This window comes from Garra rufa, chromosome 6 (genome assembly GCF_049309525.1).
Source record: "Garra rufa chromosome 6, GarRuf1.0, whole genome shotgun sequence".
Taxonomy (NCBI): Eukaryota; Metazoa; Chordata; class Actinopteri; order Cypriniformes; family Cyprinidae; genus Garra; species Garra rufa.
The window spans coordinates 32,582,074-32,600,207 of NC_133366.1; the positions used below are offsets into that span (position 1 = coordinate 32,582,074).

The following is an 18,134-nucleotide window of genomic DNA, read 5'->3' on the forward strand; positions in this document are numbered from 1 at the left end:
AAATAAAAAATAACATGCATTTTGTACGATCCCTCTTATTTCCAACTGTATATATTAAACAGGACACAGTATATCAACATGAGATCCCTCAGCACCCTCAGCACGACAGCTTCCGCAGTATTGGTAAAATATATTTTCTTGGCCAATATATTTTCTTACTATTCTATACTATTCTCTATAGTTTCAGTCATCTAATTTGATTAGACAAGCATTCTAATAGTACTGACAATTAATAAAGCAGCACTGGAACAACCACATCACACATTCTTGTTTGTGTGATATTGCTGTAATGTTCTTCATTACATATACTTCAACTGGTATTCAATCTTACAGTCAGCAGGCTATGATAAGATTTGAGCAAACACTCTTCTAATTTTGTGTCCACATAATTCAGCTATTCTGACTGAAAGAGATACTACATTATCCTGAAGTTGATAAGATGTTCTGGAACAAAAAGACCTTAACAGAACCTTATGTGCTATGCATAAAAATGTGAAAAAACATTCTTTTTGTTTAAGCTTGTAACTGGGTCAAGAAAAGTGATCACCTGCACAGGATCCTCATCTACTTTGACCTGTCCAGCGATCTCCATCATGTCCAGGGCCAGGTGACAGATGGATTTTGCATGATGGGTGCAGGGCTCTGGAAGACCACTCACAGTCATGTACTTATCACCAACTGTCTCCACCTTTCAGAGAATAGAGAGACATTTGAGAAACTGATGAGACCGCTAAAAATACCTAATGTGCCTATGGTGTGATGAACCTCAAAGGACACTTGGATATTTTAAGTTTTCTACCCTAATTTTATAATTAACACATTTAAGTGTTAACACTAACCTACTTGATGCAATAACATCTGCTCAACACACACACACACACACACACACACACACACACATATATATATATATATATATATATATATATATATATATATGTAACATTTAATCAACATGTATTTATTAATGGATATCCAGGAAAGAAATTAATTTTACAGAGTCATTAAACCATTTGAAGATATCTTGTGTCCTTGAGTGTGAGATGACAACTGGTGGTGATATAAACACAGCCAAATAAAATAAATAATTTTAAATTAGAAACTGAAATTAATGCCAATTTTAAGACACTTTTGTTTCATCCAAATGTTCTTAATGACTCACACTCCAAACATTTCCAGTTTAACTCCTTGTGTTTTGTTCTCCAACCTACCTATCACAACAAACTCTAAAGAGAGAGCCCAGTCCTTCATGAGACCTTTGGACCACAGATACGGCTGGCTTTAAGTAAATATTGCTTTTTTTGGTGAGCCAGCCTTGAAATTCTACCCGCCTGTTTTGTTTAGTTAGCAAAGCTACATGAAGTGCATTCTTGTCTGTATGCCTAGGATGTATATCAAGGACATGTTCTCATGCCCTTGTTTTTAAGAGAGCATTGTACAGGATGTGTAGCTGGAAAAGTACTGAATATGAGGCAAAGAAAGTTAATTCAATTAAAGCTACAGAAAATACAAAACCATGGCTGGTAATGGCTGTTCTGGAAGTTCAAAAGGCTCACAATACATTTGTAATATCTAAATCAAGCGTGTCAGACATACTGCTTGTGGGCCAAATATGGCCTACAGAGGAGTCTTATCCAGCTTGTGAAATGAGTAAATTTAAGTTAAATTATTCTGAAAACAAACACTGACATTCAATTATTTTATGGGTATTATAAATTCATATTCTATTTTTTAGCTAAACTTGTTGTGTATATTATAGCTCACACTTTATAGCATAAGTAGTAATTACGCAAAACATCTGGCACTCAGCTGAAACTGGATTTGTGGGTGATGCAACTGTTTAGTTGATTTTCCTGCTTTGATGAATCACTCATTGTAAGCATGACAGCATGGACAGATAGAAATAAAAAAATATTAGTGGAAAGAAATTAGAATTTCTCAATTGTTTCTACTGAATGAGTGTGCTGGCTTTCTTGTAAAATCATAGCCACTGCGGAATCGAGTATTCAAAGTTGAAGACAGTAAATTTAAAGTCAAATAAACATCTACTTTTCCACACAACGATCCAGTGTGTGCTGGGTGATCAAAAGAGTTGAGGTCTAAAGTTTACATACACCTTGCATAATCTCCAAAATGTTAATTATTTTACCAAAATAAGAGGGATCCTACAAAATGCATGTTTTTTTTAGTACTGACCTGAATAAGATATTTCACATAAAATACGTTTACATATAGCCAACAAGAGATTTTTATAGAAATAACCCTGTTCAAAAGTTTACATACACTTGATTCTTAATACTGTGTTGTTGCCTGAATGATCCACTGCTGTTTTTTTTTTTGTGATCCATCTTTTCACACTTAGGAGGACAACTGAGGGACTCATATGCAACTATTACAGTAGGTTCAAATGCTCACTGATACCTTAGAAGGAAAAATGAGAGCCGGGGTGTAAACTTTTGAACAAAATGAAGATGTGTACATTTTTCTTATTGTACTTACATACATGTTTCCCAGAAGAAAAAATAAGTTACATTTACCCTGATCTTCAAATTCAGTCTTGTGTTTCCTGCATTGTGTTTCCTTCTGGAGCATCAGTGAGCATTACCTTCTGTAATGGTTGCATATGATCCTCAGTGTGAAACGATGGATCTCAAAATCATACAGTCATTGTTGAAAAGGGTTCAAATACACAAATGCTGAAAAACCTGTCACAGTATTAGCAGGATGTGGAGTAGATATAAATGCTGGAGACCGTAGTAAAATAAAACACTGATATTTATTAAAGAAAAGAAACGTGGAACATGGAGCTGAAACAAACAGAAGCAACATTAACAACGGACAGCGGGGAGTGATCAGACACAGACTTAAATACACAGAAAACAAGGCGTGGTTACAAACGAGATAACAGGATGACGAGGGGGAACAGGACAGGACAAAATACTGATATTATATATATATATATACATATATACTGATAGGGAGGGTGGGCGCCCTGGAGACCGCTAGACAGGGATACAGGGAACACAGGATACAGGGGCGGTAACACAGGATACAGGGGCGGTCTCCAGGGCAGACAGTCCAAGAGGCCATGGCGGGTCTGAGGGATCAGGAAGCCATGGCCGGGTAAACAGTCCGGGAGACCATGGCGGATCTGGGGGCTCAGGAAGCCATGGCCGGGTAAACAGTCCAGGGCCGAGTAAACAGTCCAGGTGGCCATGGCAGATCTGGGGGCTCAGGGGGCCATGGCCGAGTAAACAGTCAAGGGGGGTATTCCATAAAACAATCTTACCAAATAAATCAGGCTTATTTCAGTTAGTCTGACTTATTTTGAGCCAAATCAAATGACAATAAGTCAGACTAACTTAAATAAGCCTAGCTTATTTGGTAAACTTGTTTTATGGAACACCCCCCAGGTGGCCATGGCCGAGTAAACAGTCCAGGTGGCCATGGCCGGGTAAACAGTCTAGGAAGCCATGGCTGATCAGGGGAGTAGCCCCCAACCCCCCTCAAAATTTTCTTGGGGGAACCTAAGGCATAGTCCACCCAGGAGAGCATGGAAGGGCGTGCTGGAGAAAGCGCCGGCTCTGGAGGGTGCGCGGGAGAGAGCTCCGGCTCTGGAGGGCGCGTGGGAGAGTGCTCCGGCTCTGGAGGGCGAGCTGACTCTGGAAGGCGAGCAGGAGGGCGCGCTGGAGGAGGTGTCGGCTCTGGACGGCTCTCTTGAGGAGCGGGCTCTGGACGGCGCTCTAGAGAAGTGGGCTCTGGACGGCGCTCGGGGCGAGCGGGCTCTGGAGGGCTGGACGACCCCAGCAGACGGGCGCGGTGACGTCAGCGACCAGGAAGTATAAAGCACGTGCGTTTGAAGCCAACGGCAGCTTTTGTCCTTCAGCGAGAGCGCTCTGTGTCTGTGTCTGTCCATATTGCTGTTTTTCGGTGCCAGTTTGTACCAATTTATTTTGAGCAATATGTCTAAAACCAAAGGGGAAAAACTAAAGAGAGTTTTAGCAGTTCAGCAGCCACATAGAAAGTGCGTTCCTCCCTGCCAGCGTTTTATTGCTGGTGGGGACACACACAATCTATGTGTAGTCTGCTTGAGAGCGGGGCACGCACAGTCAGCCCTCGAAAAGTTGAGGTGCTGACTAGTGCAGTGGCCAAACTGAACATTGCTTGGCCCGCAGAACATAACATTCATGAGCCGCAGCGAAGCCGTTTAGATGAACGCTTCCTGCGGACAAAGTCAGCACCTCCTAAACGGAGCCTTCCCTTCTTCCCCGATCTGCACAAAGAGCTTTCCAGATCATGGGAGAAGCCATACTCTTTTCGCCTCTTCAGTCCCGCTGAAAACTACGGGAATGTGGGGGCTGCAGAGGAGTATGGATATAAGGCGATGCCACGGGTAGAACAGACGCTGGCTGGCTATCTGTCTCCCGGTTTGGCATCGTCTTTGAAGGCTCCGTCCTTGCCCACCAAGCCACTCAAAGTGACATCTAGCTAGATGGGCAAGGCGTACACGGCAGCAGGTCAGGCTGGGTCCTGCCTTCACACCATGGCGGTCCTTCAAGCATACCAAGCCGACCTGCTGAAAGAGCTGAGCGAGGGCGAGGAAGTTAATGTCATGGATATGCGCCGTACGGCCGATCTCGCTCTCCGCGCCACCAAGGAGACCGCCCGCGCTGTTGGGCGGTCTATGGCAGCCCTGGTGGCCGCGGAGAGGCATCTGTGGCTGACCCTGTCCAACCTAAAGGAGAAAGACAGGGTCACGCTCTTGGACACCCCCTGCATCCCACCGGCCTCTTCGGTGCCTCGGTCGACACAGTTGTCGCCAGGCACCAGGAGGCCCGCAAGCAGGCGGCGGTGTTCAAGACATACCTTCCTCGCTGCGTTTACTCTTCTGAGGCTGCTGGACGGGAGCAGCCTCACCCGTGTACGAGCTCCTCATACCGTGAGGCACAAAAACAGAGCGTTGCCACCCGCACTCCTCCGGCCAAGCCTAGAGGGCGCGGCAGGCGACGCTCTAAGTCGGGGGCTTCTAAGAAGAGGTCTGACCTGAGGGTTGTCCTCCAATCAAAGAAGTCCTCGGCTAAACGGCCCTGACGGTTGTGTCTCAGGGCCAATGAGGGCAGCCCCTCTCGAGGGGGTTTGCGTTGCACCACAGTTTATGGTCACCAAACCCCCTCTGGGCCCTCAGGAGATTTGTCAGCTAACCCTGCCAGTGTTACAGGGCGTGGCAGTCTCCCGCGAACAGTATTCTCTAGCCCTTCTGCCCGGAAACGTAGCGGACCTGGAGAGTTCGCAACCCCTACGGGGGTCCTCAGAGAAACTAGTTCAGGTGCATCCTGCCAGTACGCTGTTACAGGTCACCGAATTAGTTCCTCAAATAAATCCAGAAGCCAGCCTCGAGGGAAACTACTGCCGAATATTTCTACGTGGGTCCTGCGCACTGTAGAAAAAGGGTATTGCATTCAATTCGGCTCCAAGCCGCCACCTTTCAGCGGAGTGTTCCCAACTCTGGTGAACCCCGAGCAGGGTCTGGTAATGGAGCAAGAAGTAGAAACTCTCCTGAGGAAGGAGGCCATCGAGGTGGTCCCTCCACAGTACAGAGAGTCCGGGTTCTACAGCCGGTACTTCATTGTTCCCAAGAAGGATGGAGGGCTTCGGCCCATTTTAGATCTCAGGCAACTGAACCGCTCAGTCAAAAAGCTGAAGTTCAAGATGCTGACTGAACAGGTTGTGTCTCAGATCAGGTCCGAGGACTGGTTTGTCACGATAGATCTAAAGGACGCATACTTTCACGTCTCCATCCTTCCACAACACAGGAAGTTTCTCAGGTTTGCTTTCAGGGGCAAAGCTTACCAATACAGAGTGCTTCCTTTCGGCCTAGCTCTCTCATCCCGAACTTTCACAAAGTGTGTGGATGCTGCTCTGGCTCCTCTGCGACTCCAGGGCATCCGCATACTCAACTACATAGACGACTGGCTGATCCTAGCCAGTTCGGAACAGCTAGCGGTTCAACATCGAGGTGTTGTTCTCGCTCACATGAAAGAGTTGGGGTTGAGACTCAACGCCAAGAAAAGTGTGCTCTCTCCATTACAGAAGACCACTTATCTAGGTGTAATTTGGGATTCGACCACGATGCAGGCATGAATGTCACCTGCTCGGATCGAGTCGATCCTTACTGCAGTAAATGTGGTCAAGCTAGGCCTGTCACTCACTGTCAAACAGTTCCAAGTACTGTTAGGTCTTATGGCAGCAGCATCCAACGTGATACCTTTTGGTCTGCTGTACATGAGACCACTGCAGTGGTGGCTCAAAACCAGGGGGTTCTCCCCGAGGGGAAACCCATTCCGCAAGATCAAAGTCACGCGGTGCTGCCTACGTGCCTTGGCCATGTGGAAGAAACCCTGGTTCCTCTCTCAGGGTCCGGTTCTGGGAGCTCCTTGTCGCCGCGTCACGCTAGCGACGGATGCATCCCTCACTGGATGGGGAGCGGTCATGAGTGGCCGCTCAGCCCAAGGCCTGTGGAGCACTCACTACCTCTCATGGCACATAAATTGCCTAGAGATGTTGGCTGTGTTCCAGGCCCTGAGGAGTTTCCTTCCAGACCTCAGGAACCGTCACGTGCTGGTCCGTACAGACAGCACTGCAGTAGTTTATTACATAAACCATCAAGGAGGTGTCCGCTCACGCCCCTTATACAAGCTGGCGTACCGGATCCTCCTGTGGTCTCAAGGAAAACTCCTCTCCCTGAGAGCAGTCCATATTCCTGGACATCTGAATGTGGGAGCAGACGTCCTGTCGAGGCAGGGGCCGAGGCCCGGGGAATGGATGCTTCACCCAGAAGTAGTGAAGCAGATCTGGAGAGTGTTTAGCCAGGCTCAGGTGGACCTCTTTGCGACTCGAGAGACATCGCAATGTCCCCTCTGGTACTCTCTAGTTCCTCCAGCTCTTGGGCTGGATGCCATGGTACAGACATGGCCGAGGCTGCGTCTGTACGCTTTTCCCCCGATCGCTCTGCTCCCGGGAGTTCTGGAAAGAGTCCGCCAGCATCAAGTGCGGCTGTTGCTAGTAGCCCCGTACTGGCCGGCCCGAGTATGGTTCTAGGACCTAATCGCCCTCCCCGACGGCTCTCCAGATTCCTGTCAGGAGGGACCTTCTCTCTCAGGCTGGGGGCGCGATCTGCCACCCCCACCCAGAGAGGTGAAAGTTATGGGTATGGCCCCTGAGGGGGCGCAACTCATAGAAGCTGGTCTCTCAACCGAGGTTGTTGAGACCCTTCTTCAATCCAGAGCTCCCTCTACGAGGAAACTATACGGCCTTAAGTGGAAATTGTTTGTTGTATGGTGTCAAGAACACAACTTAGACCCAGTTAACTGCTCGATAGATACAGTACTGGAGTTCCTACAAACTCGTCTTTCTGCGGGGCTAGCTCACTCCACTCTGAAGGTGTATGTGGCGGCTATATCTGCCTTCCACACCCTTCACGGTGGCCTCTCAGTGGGCAGACACCCCCTGGTCATACGTTTCCTCCGCGGTGCACTCAGGCTGAGGCCTCGAGTGAAACCGAGGGTCCCCACGTGGGACCTGGCAGTGGTGCTAGAAGCCCTTTGTAAGCCTCCATTTGAACCCATAGAGGAGATCTCAGATCGCTTGCTTACCATAAAGGCAGCGCTGCTGCTGGCGCTCACCTCCCTAAAGAGAGTGGGGGACCTGCAGGCCCTTTCGGTGGCCTCCTCTCACATTGAGTTTGCTCCCGGTATGGCCAAAGCATTTCTCTACCCGAGAGTTGGGTACGTTCCCAAGGTCCCGTCCCTAGCACCTCAGCCGATTACGCTTCAGGCGTTTTATCCTTCTCCATTCCTGGAGAGCGACCATAGGAAGTATAATTGTATGTGTCCAGTTAGATCGCTGGACGCATACGTCCACAGAGCTGCCATGTGGTGGAAAACAGAGCAACTGTTTATCTGTTTCGGCCCCCCAAAAAGGGGGCATCCGGCTTCAAAGCCTACTATCAGCAGGTGGATCGTAGATGCCATTTCTACTGCTTACAAGTCCTCTGGTCTCCCATCTCCACTGGGGTCAAGGCTCACTCCACTCGAGGCTTATCAGCCTCGAAAGCTCTCATGGCAGGTGTCTCAATCCAGGACATCTGCAGTGCTGCGGGTTGGTCCTCGCCCCTGATGTTCGTCAGGTTCTACGAACTCGACCTCCAAGCCACTCCAGGCTCGTTCGTCCTCTCGACTTAGCAGGGCTAGGTCTGAGAGAGTCAACCCCTCCTTAGCCAGGAGAAGACTTCTCAGGGCACAGAGAAGTCCCTTTCGCCATCCTCTCCTCGTGTGCCTGAGGGCCGAGGAGAGTTTCTCCCCCTGCGGTCAGTTAAACCTGACAAGCGGCGGTAGAGAATGATATCCTCGTGTGCCTGACGGCCGAGGATCACACAGCCCTCTTGTCCATGGAATACTAGACAATGGCTTATTTCCCTCGCGTCCTGGCGGGAGTACCAGGCCGAGTTTATTCAGTCCTTCTTGCTCTGGTGGAACCCCAGACAAAGGACTAAGACTCCTCGTGTGCCCGAGGGCCGAGGAGTACCTCCTGCGCTGGCTGGCGACCACGCGGAGGTCTAGTACTTTCCTCGTGTGCCCAAGGGCCGAGGATTACACAGCCCTCTTGTCCATGGAATACTAGACAATGGCTTATTTCCCTCGCGTCCTGGCGGGAGTACCAGGCCGAGTTTATTCAGTCCCTCTTGTTCTGGCGGAACCCCAGACAAAAGACTAAGACTCCTCGTGTGCCCGATGGCCGAGGAGTGCCTCCTGCGCTGGCTGGCTACCACGCGGAGGTGGAGCCTGAGGGCCGAGGAGCACTCTTGGAGGTCGAGTGCACTGTCCTCGTGTGCCTGAGGGCCGAGGACCACATACACCCTCTTGTCCGTGGAATACTAGACAATGGTTATTGCGGTCCCTCTTGTTCTGGCGAATCCCAGACAAAGGACTAAGACTCCTCGTGCGCCTGAGGGCCGAGGAGTGCCTCTTGCTCTGGCTGGCGACCAGACACTGCGCAGGGCGAGGAAATTATGGGGCGTTGACATCTCGTTCCCCATAGCGTTTCTGACGCGGCTCGAGTTCCCGGAAGGGAACGTCTCGGGTTACGTATGTAACCTTAGTTCCCTGAGGGAACGAGACGCCGCGTCACGGACCATAATTCCCGCACACTGCGGCGCTCGCTTCATGCCTTAGAGCTGCCATTGGCTTCAAAGGCACGTGCTTTATACTTCCTGGTCGCTGACATCACCGCGCCCGTGACGTCACTCCCGTCGTACGATTGGTTGTTAGACAAAGACTCAGAATGCTGCCCGCCAATGGCGTTCCCCATAGCGTTTCTGACGCGGCGTCTCGTTCCCTCAGGGAACTAAGGTTACATACGTAACCCGAGACGATTTCTCAAATTCAGTCGAAATAAAAACTGCTGCAACCTATTTCTTTATATTTGCTTGGCGAAATTGCTTGATTTTCATCATACATTTCACACAGTTATACACCACATTCCTTGTTTCACTTTTACAGAGTTTAATATTTTTTTTTTAGCTTGTTCATTCATTCATTCATATAGTAGGCTAGGCTAGCATCGTGGGTGAAACTGCACACGATGGCAGACAGTGCTAATATTGTCGATCTGATTTTGGCGAAGCCATTTGAAAGTGTTCCTTACGAGGGCAGGGCAGATCAACACCTAAGATTGATTTAGTGCAAAAGATAGGGAAAAATAACAGGTCTTTTCAGCTCTCCTGGTATGACAAAGTTAGCTGGCTGACTGGAAGTGCTGTGACAAATAAAATGTACTGCTGGCCATGCCTCTTGATGAAACCATCTCACGGATGTGTTGTTTGGTCAAAGGTGGGGTTTGGAGATCTGTCTAACTTTGACAGGGCATATAAAAGACATGAAAAGAGCAATGAACATGTGAGTGCATGTGCAAGATTAAGTTGCATGGGAAGGATCAGGGTTGAGCATGCAATAAATGAATGTACTCGCATTCAAGTGGCTAAACATAATGAAACAGTCAAACAAAACAGGGCCTTCCTAAACCGCCTTATTGATGTGACATCCTTGCTAGGCCGGCAGGAGCTGTCATTTAGGGGACATGATGAGAGTAGTGAATCATCCAACAAGGGGAATTACAGGGAGTTCACAGAAACATTAGCTAAATATGACTCCTGTCCACACAATTCGAGTCCTCAACTGTGTTTTCTGGTATGTCCCATACTATTCAAAATGACTTGATCTCTGCTCTTGCAGCCACCATTTCTGATCAGATCAGAGATGAAATTCAGGATGCTCCCTTTTTTGGATGGCAGGTGGATGAAACAACTGATATATCCTGCCGTGCCCAACTCTCTGTCATTGTTCGCTATGTGGATAGTGCAGGTAAAATTCAGGAGCGCTTTATTTTTTGATGTTTCTGGGGGGCGAGATGCCAAGTCCGTTTTTGAAATATTAAATGAGAACATGCAGGGCTACAATTTTAAGGATAAGCTTGTGGCACAGACCTATGATGGGGCTGCTGTCATGGTTTCAGATCTCAATGGTCTGCAGGCCAAAGTGAAAGCAATAGCCCCCAGTGCAATGTTTGTGCATTGCTATGCACACAGACTGAATCTGGTGCTGTCACAGGGGGCTAAATGCTTGCCTGAGTGCAGAATCTTTTTTGCATCACTCTCTGGATTTGCCACATTTTTTCAAAATCCACAAAGAGGACATCTTTTCTGGAGTCTGCAGGCTGTTCAAGGTTGCCCAGAAACGCTCCTACTCGATGGAATTTCACATCATGGATAGTGAGCACTGTGGCAAACAATTATGATGGCCTCCTGCAGACATTTGAGAACATCATTGCAGATACAACAATGGATGATGATACACTGGATTGTGCCAAAGGCTTTGTGAGGAAACTGGAGGATTTTGAGTTTGTGTTCATGTTGTACACATATGAACAAATCTTCTCTGAGACTGATGTGGTCTTTGATATTGTCCAGCAGAGAGCGATGGATGTTCTTTACTGCAAGAAAAGAATTGAATCTCTTCTTGCATTTGTCAAAGAGAAGAGGTCAGAGGGGGCTTGCCAAGCCGTTTATGCCAAAACAGCAGATCTCACATCAGACCCACGAGATGAGCCCATGAGAAAGCGCGGTCTGACCCAATTACAGGATCCCCAAGAGCGATACAGAAATCTGTACATGGCCATCCTTGATAACATCTTGGAGCAGATTCCTCAACATTTTTCAAATTTGGAAAGCATGCTCTTCTTAGAATTAGCCAATCCAGAGAAATTTGATGACATGAGACAAGTATTTCCAGAGGAGGCCTTCCAAAGTGTCCTGAAAAGTTATGGCCATCACTTTGATTCAGGGAGACTGAGGTCAGAACTTCAAGTCCTGTATTCAGATCAGGACTTGGGGGGTAACAGGGGAAAGCTGTGTGATTACTTGGTGTTCCTTAAAGACATGGAGTTGGACAGTGCAATGCCTCAGCTTTACAAACTGTTCTCATTAGTGGCAACAATTGGAGCTACATCTGCAGGTGTAGAAAGGAGCTTCTCCTGTTTAAAGCGGCTCAAGTCCTACACCCGAAACACAATGGGCCAAGGCCGTTTAAGCAGCCTAGCTCTGCTGGCCATTGAGAGGACACTGGTCAAGTCACTGGAAAAGACGCCTAGTTGATACGACAGGGTCACAGACCATTTTCTTGAAAAGGAACGTAGGGCAGAATTTACTTTTAAATAAATAGACAATTTTATGATGTAGGCCGAAAATGAGCTTCCCCTATTTGAAAGACCAGTAGCCGCCACTGACAGAAAACAAGCCGTGGTTACAAACGAGATAACAGGATGACGAGGGGGAAATACAAATATGGGCAAGACTAAACCAATACAGACAAAACCAGAAGGGGAAGACAAGGACTAAACCATTATCATAGGAAACATAGAGGAAAAACACTAGGAAAACAGAACAGGACAGAACAAAATACTAACAAAATCAAATAATTTGTGGGACCTGAAGGATTTTTCTGAAGAACAGCGGGCAGTTGTGGATAATTCAGGTAACAACACATTATTATAAATCAAGCATATGTAAACCATTGAACTGGGTAATTTTTTTAAATTCAACTATTATTTTCTCTTGTGGACTATATGTAAACATCTTTCATGTGAAATATCTTATTCAGGTCAGTACTAATTAAAAAACATGTATTTTGTAGAATTCCTCTTATTTTGGTAAAATAATTAACATTTTGCAGATTCTGCAAGGTGTATGTAAACTTTTGACCTCAACTGTATATGTCTGGTGTAAAAATGAAAATTATTGTCAAACTTAAGCATAACAAGGGCTCTGACTTTTTTAAAATGCTTTTAAATAATTTTATAGATACCGATAACCATTAAAATGTCTAAAGATAATCGGCCAGGCCAATAAACGGTTGACCCCTAACCTACATGACTCCTTTAGAACTGATTTGCTGCTGTTGGAGTTTAACTAAGAAGTAGACCTAGTGTAAAATTACTATTAGCTATATAGCCAAACTTTGTGTCAATGTTCACTGTAGTTTAAAGCCAAAGTTATTAAATATATTCGTATTGTTTCTGTATTGTTTAATATTCCCTAATTACCAACTGCATACTGCATGGATATATAATCTAAAGGCCTCTGGTGATGTCACACCAGGCCAGCAGAGGGAGCTCTTACCCACACTGACTGTTGCTGCTCCCTCTGCTGCCTCTATGGTAACTTCCTGTTTATCAGCCATAAAGGCCAGCTCATCACACACACACACACACTGCAAAGTATTGTTTTGCTCCAGCGGACTCTACCCAGCGTTTTCCCTTGCTCTCAGGTTTCCTAGTCTCCTTGTTGTTTTCCCTAGCCATAGTTCTGTTTTTGTTTTCCCAGTCTTAGCCATAGTTTTCTAGTTTCTTGTTTTCATTTCATTGTTTCCTTTGGACTGCCCACCTGGTTTTGACCCACGCCTGTCTTGTTGGACTACGCTCTTGGATTGTCTTCGCTGTTGTTGTTTGCTGGTGTTTTCGAACCTGTCTGCCTGTCTACGATCGTCATAATAAAGCCTTGCATTTGGATCCCCACTCTCCGTCGTCCCGTTTGTAACAGAATACTTCGCCAAACTCGGATCCAGCGGCTTTATCCACCAGCAGAACCACCCTTCAGTATGGATTCAGCAGGGAGTTTATCCAACCCCATAAGTTTCCTCTGCTCCATTTTTCAAGATGGCCGTCCTATCGAATGTTATGTTGAGGAATTTGTTACGTACAGTCACCTGGCACCTTGTGATGAATTTATATTGAAGGAATGTTTTTGGAGCGGGTTGGACACTGACATCAGTTTATGTTTACCTGATGAGGACCCTAGTTGGACCCTCGCACAATTTATTGACTTTGTCTTATTATATTGTGGATCTCCGTTCACTGTGGGAGTACTCAAAAGGTCACAACACAAGATGTCTGCCAGCTTAAAGCTACAGCACAAGATGTCTGCGAGCCCAGAGCCTCAGCACAAGATGTCTGCTAGCCCAGAGCCCCAGCACAAGATGTCTGCCAGCTTGAAGCCACAGCACAAAATGTCTGCCAGCCCAGGGTCACAGCACAAGATACCTGCTAGCCCAGAGCCACGGCACAAAATGGCCACCCTTCCAGAGACAGTTCCCAAGATGGCCGCCCTTCCCGAGTCTGTTCACAAGATGGCCGCCGTCCCAAAGCCCGTTCACAAGATGGCTTCCGTTCCTGAGTTCCCGGTCAAGATGGCCGCCCTTCCAGAGCCCGTTCATAAGATGGCCGCCCTTCCAGAGACAGTTCCCAAGATGGCCGCCCTTCCCGAGCCTGTTCACAAGATGGCCACCCTTCCCGAGTCTGTTCACAAGATGGCCGCCGTTCCAAAGCCCGTTCACAAGATGGCTTCCGCTCCTGAGTTCCCAGCCAAGATGGCCTCCGTTCCTGAGTTCCCAGCCAAGATGGCCTCCGTTCCTGAGTTCCCAGCCAAGATGGCCTCCGTTCCTGAGTTCCCAGCCAAGATAGTCTCCGTTCCTGAGTTTCCGACCAAGATGGCTTCCATTCCTGAGTTCCCGGCCAAGATGGCTTCCGTTCATGAATTCCCGACCAGGATGACCGCCGTTCCTGTGTCTCCAACCAAGATGGCCACCACACCAGAGCCTGCTGCAAAGATGGCCGCCACGCCAGAGCCTGCTGCAAAGATGGCCGCCACGCCAGAGCCTGCTGCAAAGATGGCCGCCACGCCAGAGACTGTCGCAAAGAGGGCCGCTGCCACGCCAGCGCGTGCACCTAAGATGGCCGCCATGCCCAAGCCTGCATCCAAGATGACCGCCATGCCCAACATCATTAATGAAGAGGTGGCTGCAACATCACACCCCCACATTTTCGTGACTTATCAGAGACTAATATCAAGCTTGGAGGACCCACCACTGCTGTCCGCTCGTTCAGTTGGTTCCTTACTATCAACACCAGCCAAGCCAGCGACTGTTAATGCTCCGTCAACCGAGCCAGCGACTGCTAAAGTCACGTCAGCCATGCCAGCACCTGCTAACACCACGTCAGCCAAGCCAGCGACCGCTAATGTCACGTATGCCAAGTCAGCACATGCTAATGTCACGTCTGCCAAGCCAGCGCCCGCAAACATCACATCTGCCAAGCCAGAGCCCGCTCACGTCACGTCAATCAGATCACAGCCTGTGAACGTCACTGCTACTGTTCCTGTCAAGTCAAATCATGTCACAGCTGCTGTTTCTACTACATCAAGTCATGTAACAGCTGCCGTTCCCGCAGGGTCAAGTCACGTCATGGCTGATGTTCCTGCAATGTCAAGTTACGTCACAGCAGCACTTCTTGAGTCAAGCCAAGCAGCACTTCCTGAGTCAAACCAAGGCCCAGCCTCACTTCCTGAGTCAAGCCAAGATCCAGCAGTACTCCCTGAGTCAGGCCAAGACAGAGTTTCACTCCCTCAGTCAAGTCAGGACGTCTCAACACTTCCTGTATCCAAGCAAGTTACAACAGCACTTGCAGAGTCGCTTCGAGACACTACAACACCTCCCAAATCAAGTCAGGTCACAGCTGTTCCACTTAAGCCAAATCAAGTCACAGTCATTCTAACCACGCCAAGTCAAGTCACAGCTGTTCCCGTCACGCCAAATCAAGTCACTGCTGCTCCTGTCATGACGAGTCAGGTCACAGCTGCTCCTTCACTGCCTAGTCACGTCTCCCCTGAGCATCCAGAGCCAACGCTCCCAAGCCATGCAGAGCCAACGCTCCCAAGCCATGCAGAGCCAACGCTCCCAAGCCTCACGCCCACCGACCCGGTGGGCATTCCTCTGCCAACTGCGTTACCTGTTATGGCAATCGCCATTTTGAGTGTGTGGGCTGCACACTGCGCCCCAGTGGCCTCTTCAGCCCATGAGTCTGTCCACAAGTTTGCTCTGGAGGCCTCATCTGCCCGCATGTCCGCTGCGCCTATACCTCTTTCGGAGGTGGCGTGCATAGCGGAACTCCACGCTCTGCCCGCTCCGCCAAGGCTTCACGCTCTGCCTGCTCCGCCTAGTCTCCTTGCTCTGCCTGCGCCGCCAAGATTCCCTGCTCTGCCTGCTCCGCCTAGACTCCTCACTCTGCCTGCTCCGCCAAGATTCCATGCTCTGCCTGCACCGCCTAGGCTCCTTGTCGTCTCTGACACGACCACGACAGCCGTTCCTGAAGTTCCTGTCTGCCCAGTCACGGCTATGGAGTCAGCGTGCTCCTACGAACTCTCTGCTTCTCTCCTTGCTCTGTCTGCCTCCTCTGTCTCTACTCTCCCCAGGTCCCAGTCCATGATGCGGCCGCCTGTTCCGCCCTGGAGGGCTCCTGCGCCTCCTGCTCTGACCTGGAGGACTTCTGCGTCTCCTGCTCCGCCCTGGAGGGTTCCTGCTCCGCCCTGGAGGGCCGCTCCGCCTCCTGCTCCGCCCTGGAGGGTTCCTGCGCCTCCTGCTCCGCCCTGGGGGGTTCCTAAGCCTCTTGCTCCGCCCTGGAGGGCTGCTCCGCCTCCTGCTCCGCCCTGGAGGGCTCCTAAGCCTCTTGCTCCGCCTCGGAGGACTGCTCTGCCTCCAGCTCTGCCCTGGAGGGCTCCTGAATCTCCTTCTCTGCTCTGGAGGGCCTTTGCCCAACCTGTTCTGCCTCAGTCTCCTGGCCCCCCCACCGCTCCCCTGGACTGTTTCTTCCTGTTGTTTTTTGGAGCGTCTGGAAGCCGCTCCTTGGGTGGGGGCTATGTCACACCAGGCCAGCAGAGGGAGCTCTTACCCACACTGACTGTTGCTGCTCCCTCTGCTGCCTCTATGGTAACTTCCTGTTTATCAGCCATAAAGGCCAGCTCATCACACACACACACTGCGAAGTATTGTTTTGCTCCAGCGGACTCTACCCAGCGTTTTCCCTTGCTCTCAGGTTTCCTAGTCTCCTTGTTGTTTTCCCTAGCCATAGTTCTGTTTTTGTTTTCCCAGTCTTAGCCATAGTTTTCTAGTTTCTTGTTTTCATTTCATTGTTTCCTTTGGACTGCCCACCTGGTTTTGACCCACGCCTGTCTTGTTGGATTACGCTCTTGGATTGTCTTCGCTGTTGTTGTTTGCTGGTGTTTTCGACCCTGTCTGCCTGTCTACGATCGTCATAATAAAGCCTTGCATTTGGATCCCCACTCTCCGTCGTCCCGTTTGTAACAGGTGAATTTAATTAGTAAATTCCATGTGCTTCTCTTATGTCCCAGTACTGTATACCTGCTCTGTGTTGCCTACAGCAAGATTTAATACATTTAAAAAAAAAAAAATCAGCCCACATAAGACAATTCAATCTGGCACTTGACCTAAAATAAGCTTCGCACCCTGCTCTAAATATAGTCATTCATTTACTGATCTAATTAGGTACATCATAAAAGATTTGTCGTAAAACAACATATCATAAAAATACTTTTTTTTTGTAGTTGAACTTTGTAGCTGGCAGGTTTATTAAGTTTGTTGGAAGAGACACCATTATATTAAGTTGACACTGAAAATATTTTTTTTTATATTTTGCACCCTTCATGTTATAATGCTTTAGATTGTGGCTAACTTGCTTTCTTACAAGCACATTCTCATATTTGTCAAAAGTTGTCATTTTAAGATATTTTTAGGCCAGTCACAATCATACAGAGTTGTTTCTTTGTGTGCTGCTGAATATCCCTGGATGTGGCCAAAAATATCTCTATGCCTATGAGCATGGTATAAAGGTATTTTTATCTGTCTATCAATAAACCAAACACGCAGATACAAGCAGATCCAAATTCCAGTTTGAAAGTCACTCACCTTATACACATAAGGATTCTTCCGAGAATCAGTGAGAATGTCAAATCTGGTGTAGATGTCATTGAGCAGATTGACAATTTTTATGGCTCCCTCTGCTGATGCATGTTTGCTGCAGAATGCATTGAACCCAACAATGCCGCTAAAAAGAATTGTCACGTTGTCATATCGCTTAGCAGGCACTGGCCGCTTATGCCGAAGTTCATTGGCTACAGACGGAGGTAGAACCGAATACAGCAACCTGAAACAAAGAGGTATTATCATTATATGTGCACTCTTTAACAAAATGCAGTCATTGTATTCAATGTCACTGAACAAAAAAAAAAAGTTATATAGTCACAGCTGTTGTAGTCAAAGCAATTGTTGAAAATACCTAAATGGTTTAATATAATATAAAAATTAATCCTTTTGTGGAATTAATTTTAACTGTCCATGGGATAATGCGCAGCATTTCATTCTTTTAGACACTGTACTTTCCCTGAAGGTTGAGTGCTAATTATCCACAGAGCTGTTTGAGTATTGGCTCTCTACATTTAGACATTCATCCATCTGTTCTGTTCTTATTCTGTACTGGCAATGGTAAAACAGATATCTGTAATCAAATGGCATTTCAGAACTCTCAGTTATACAACATGATGAAACACAGCTTTGAAATAAACATTACAGGTTCTATCTTTATATATAGTTGAAGTCAAAAGTTTACATACACCCTGCAGAATCTGCAAAATTGTAATTATTTTACCAAAATAAAAGGGATCATACGAAATGCAT

The 18,134-nt window shown here is 47.8% G+C and overlaps 1 protein-coding gene across 1 annotated transcript in view; it reads right to left on the bottom strand.

Moving 5' to 3' along the window:
• The window catches only part of gucy1b1 (guanylate cyclase 1 soluble subunit beta 1), a 57,657-nt gene that overhangs the window by 7,177 nt on the left and 32,346 nt on the right, over nucleotides 1-18,134 (bottom strand). Inside the window, exons 10-11 of the mRNA XM_073841799.1 lie at nucleotides 17,367-17,604; nucleotides 548-688 (exon numbers count right to left, since the gene is read on the bottom strand). Coding sequence (XP_073697900.1) covers nucleotides 548-688; nucleotides 17,367-17,604 — 379 coding nt within the window. The remainder of the gene's footprint in view (nucleotides 1-547; nucleotides 689-17,366; nucleotides 17,605-18,134) is intronic.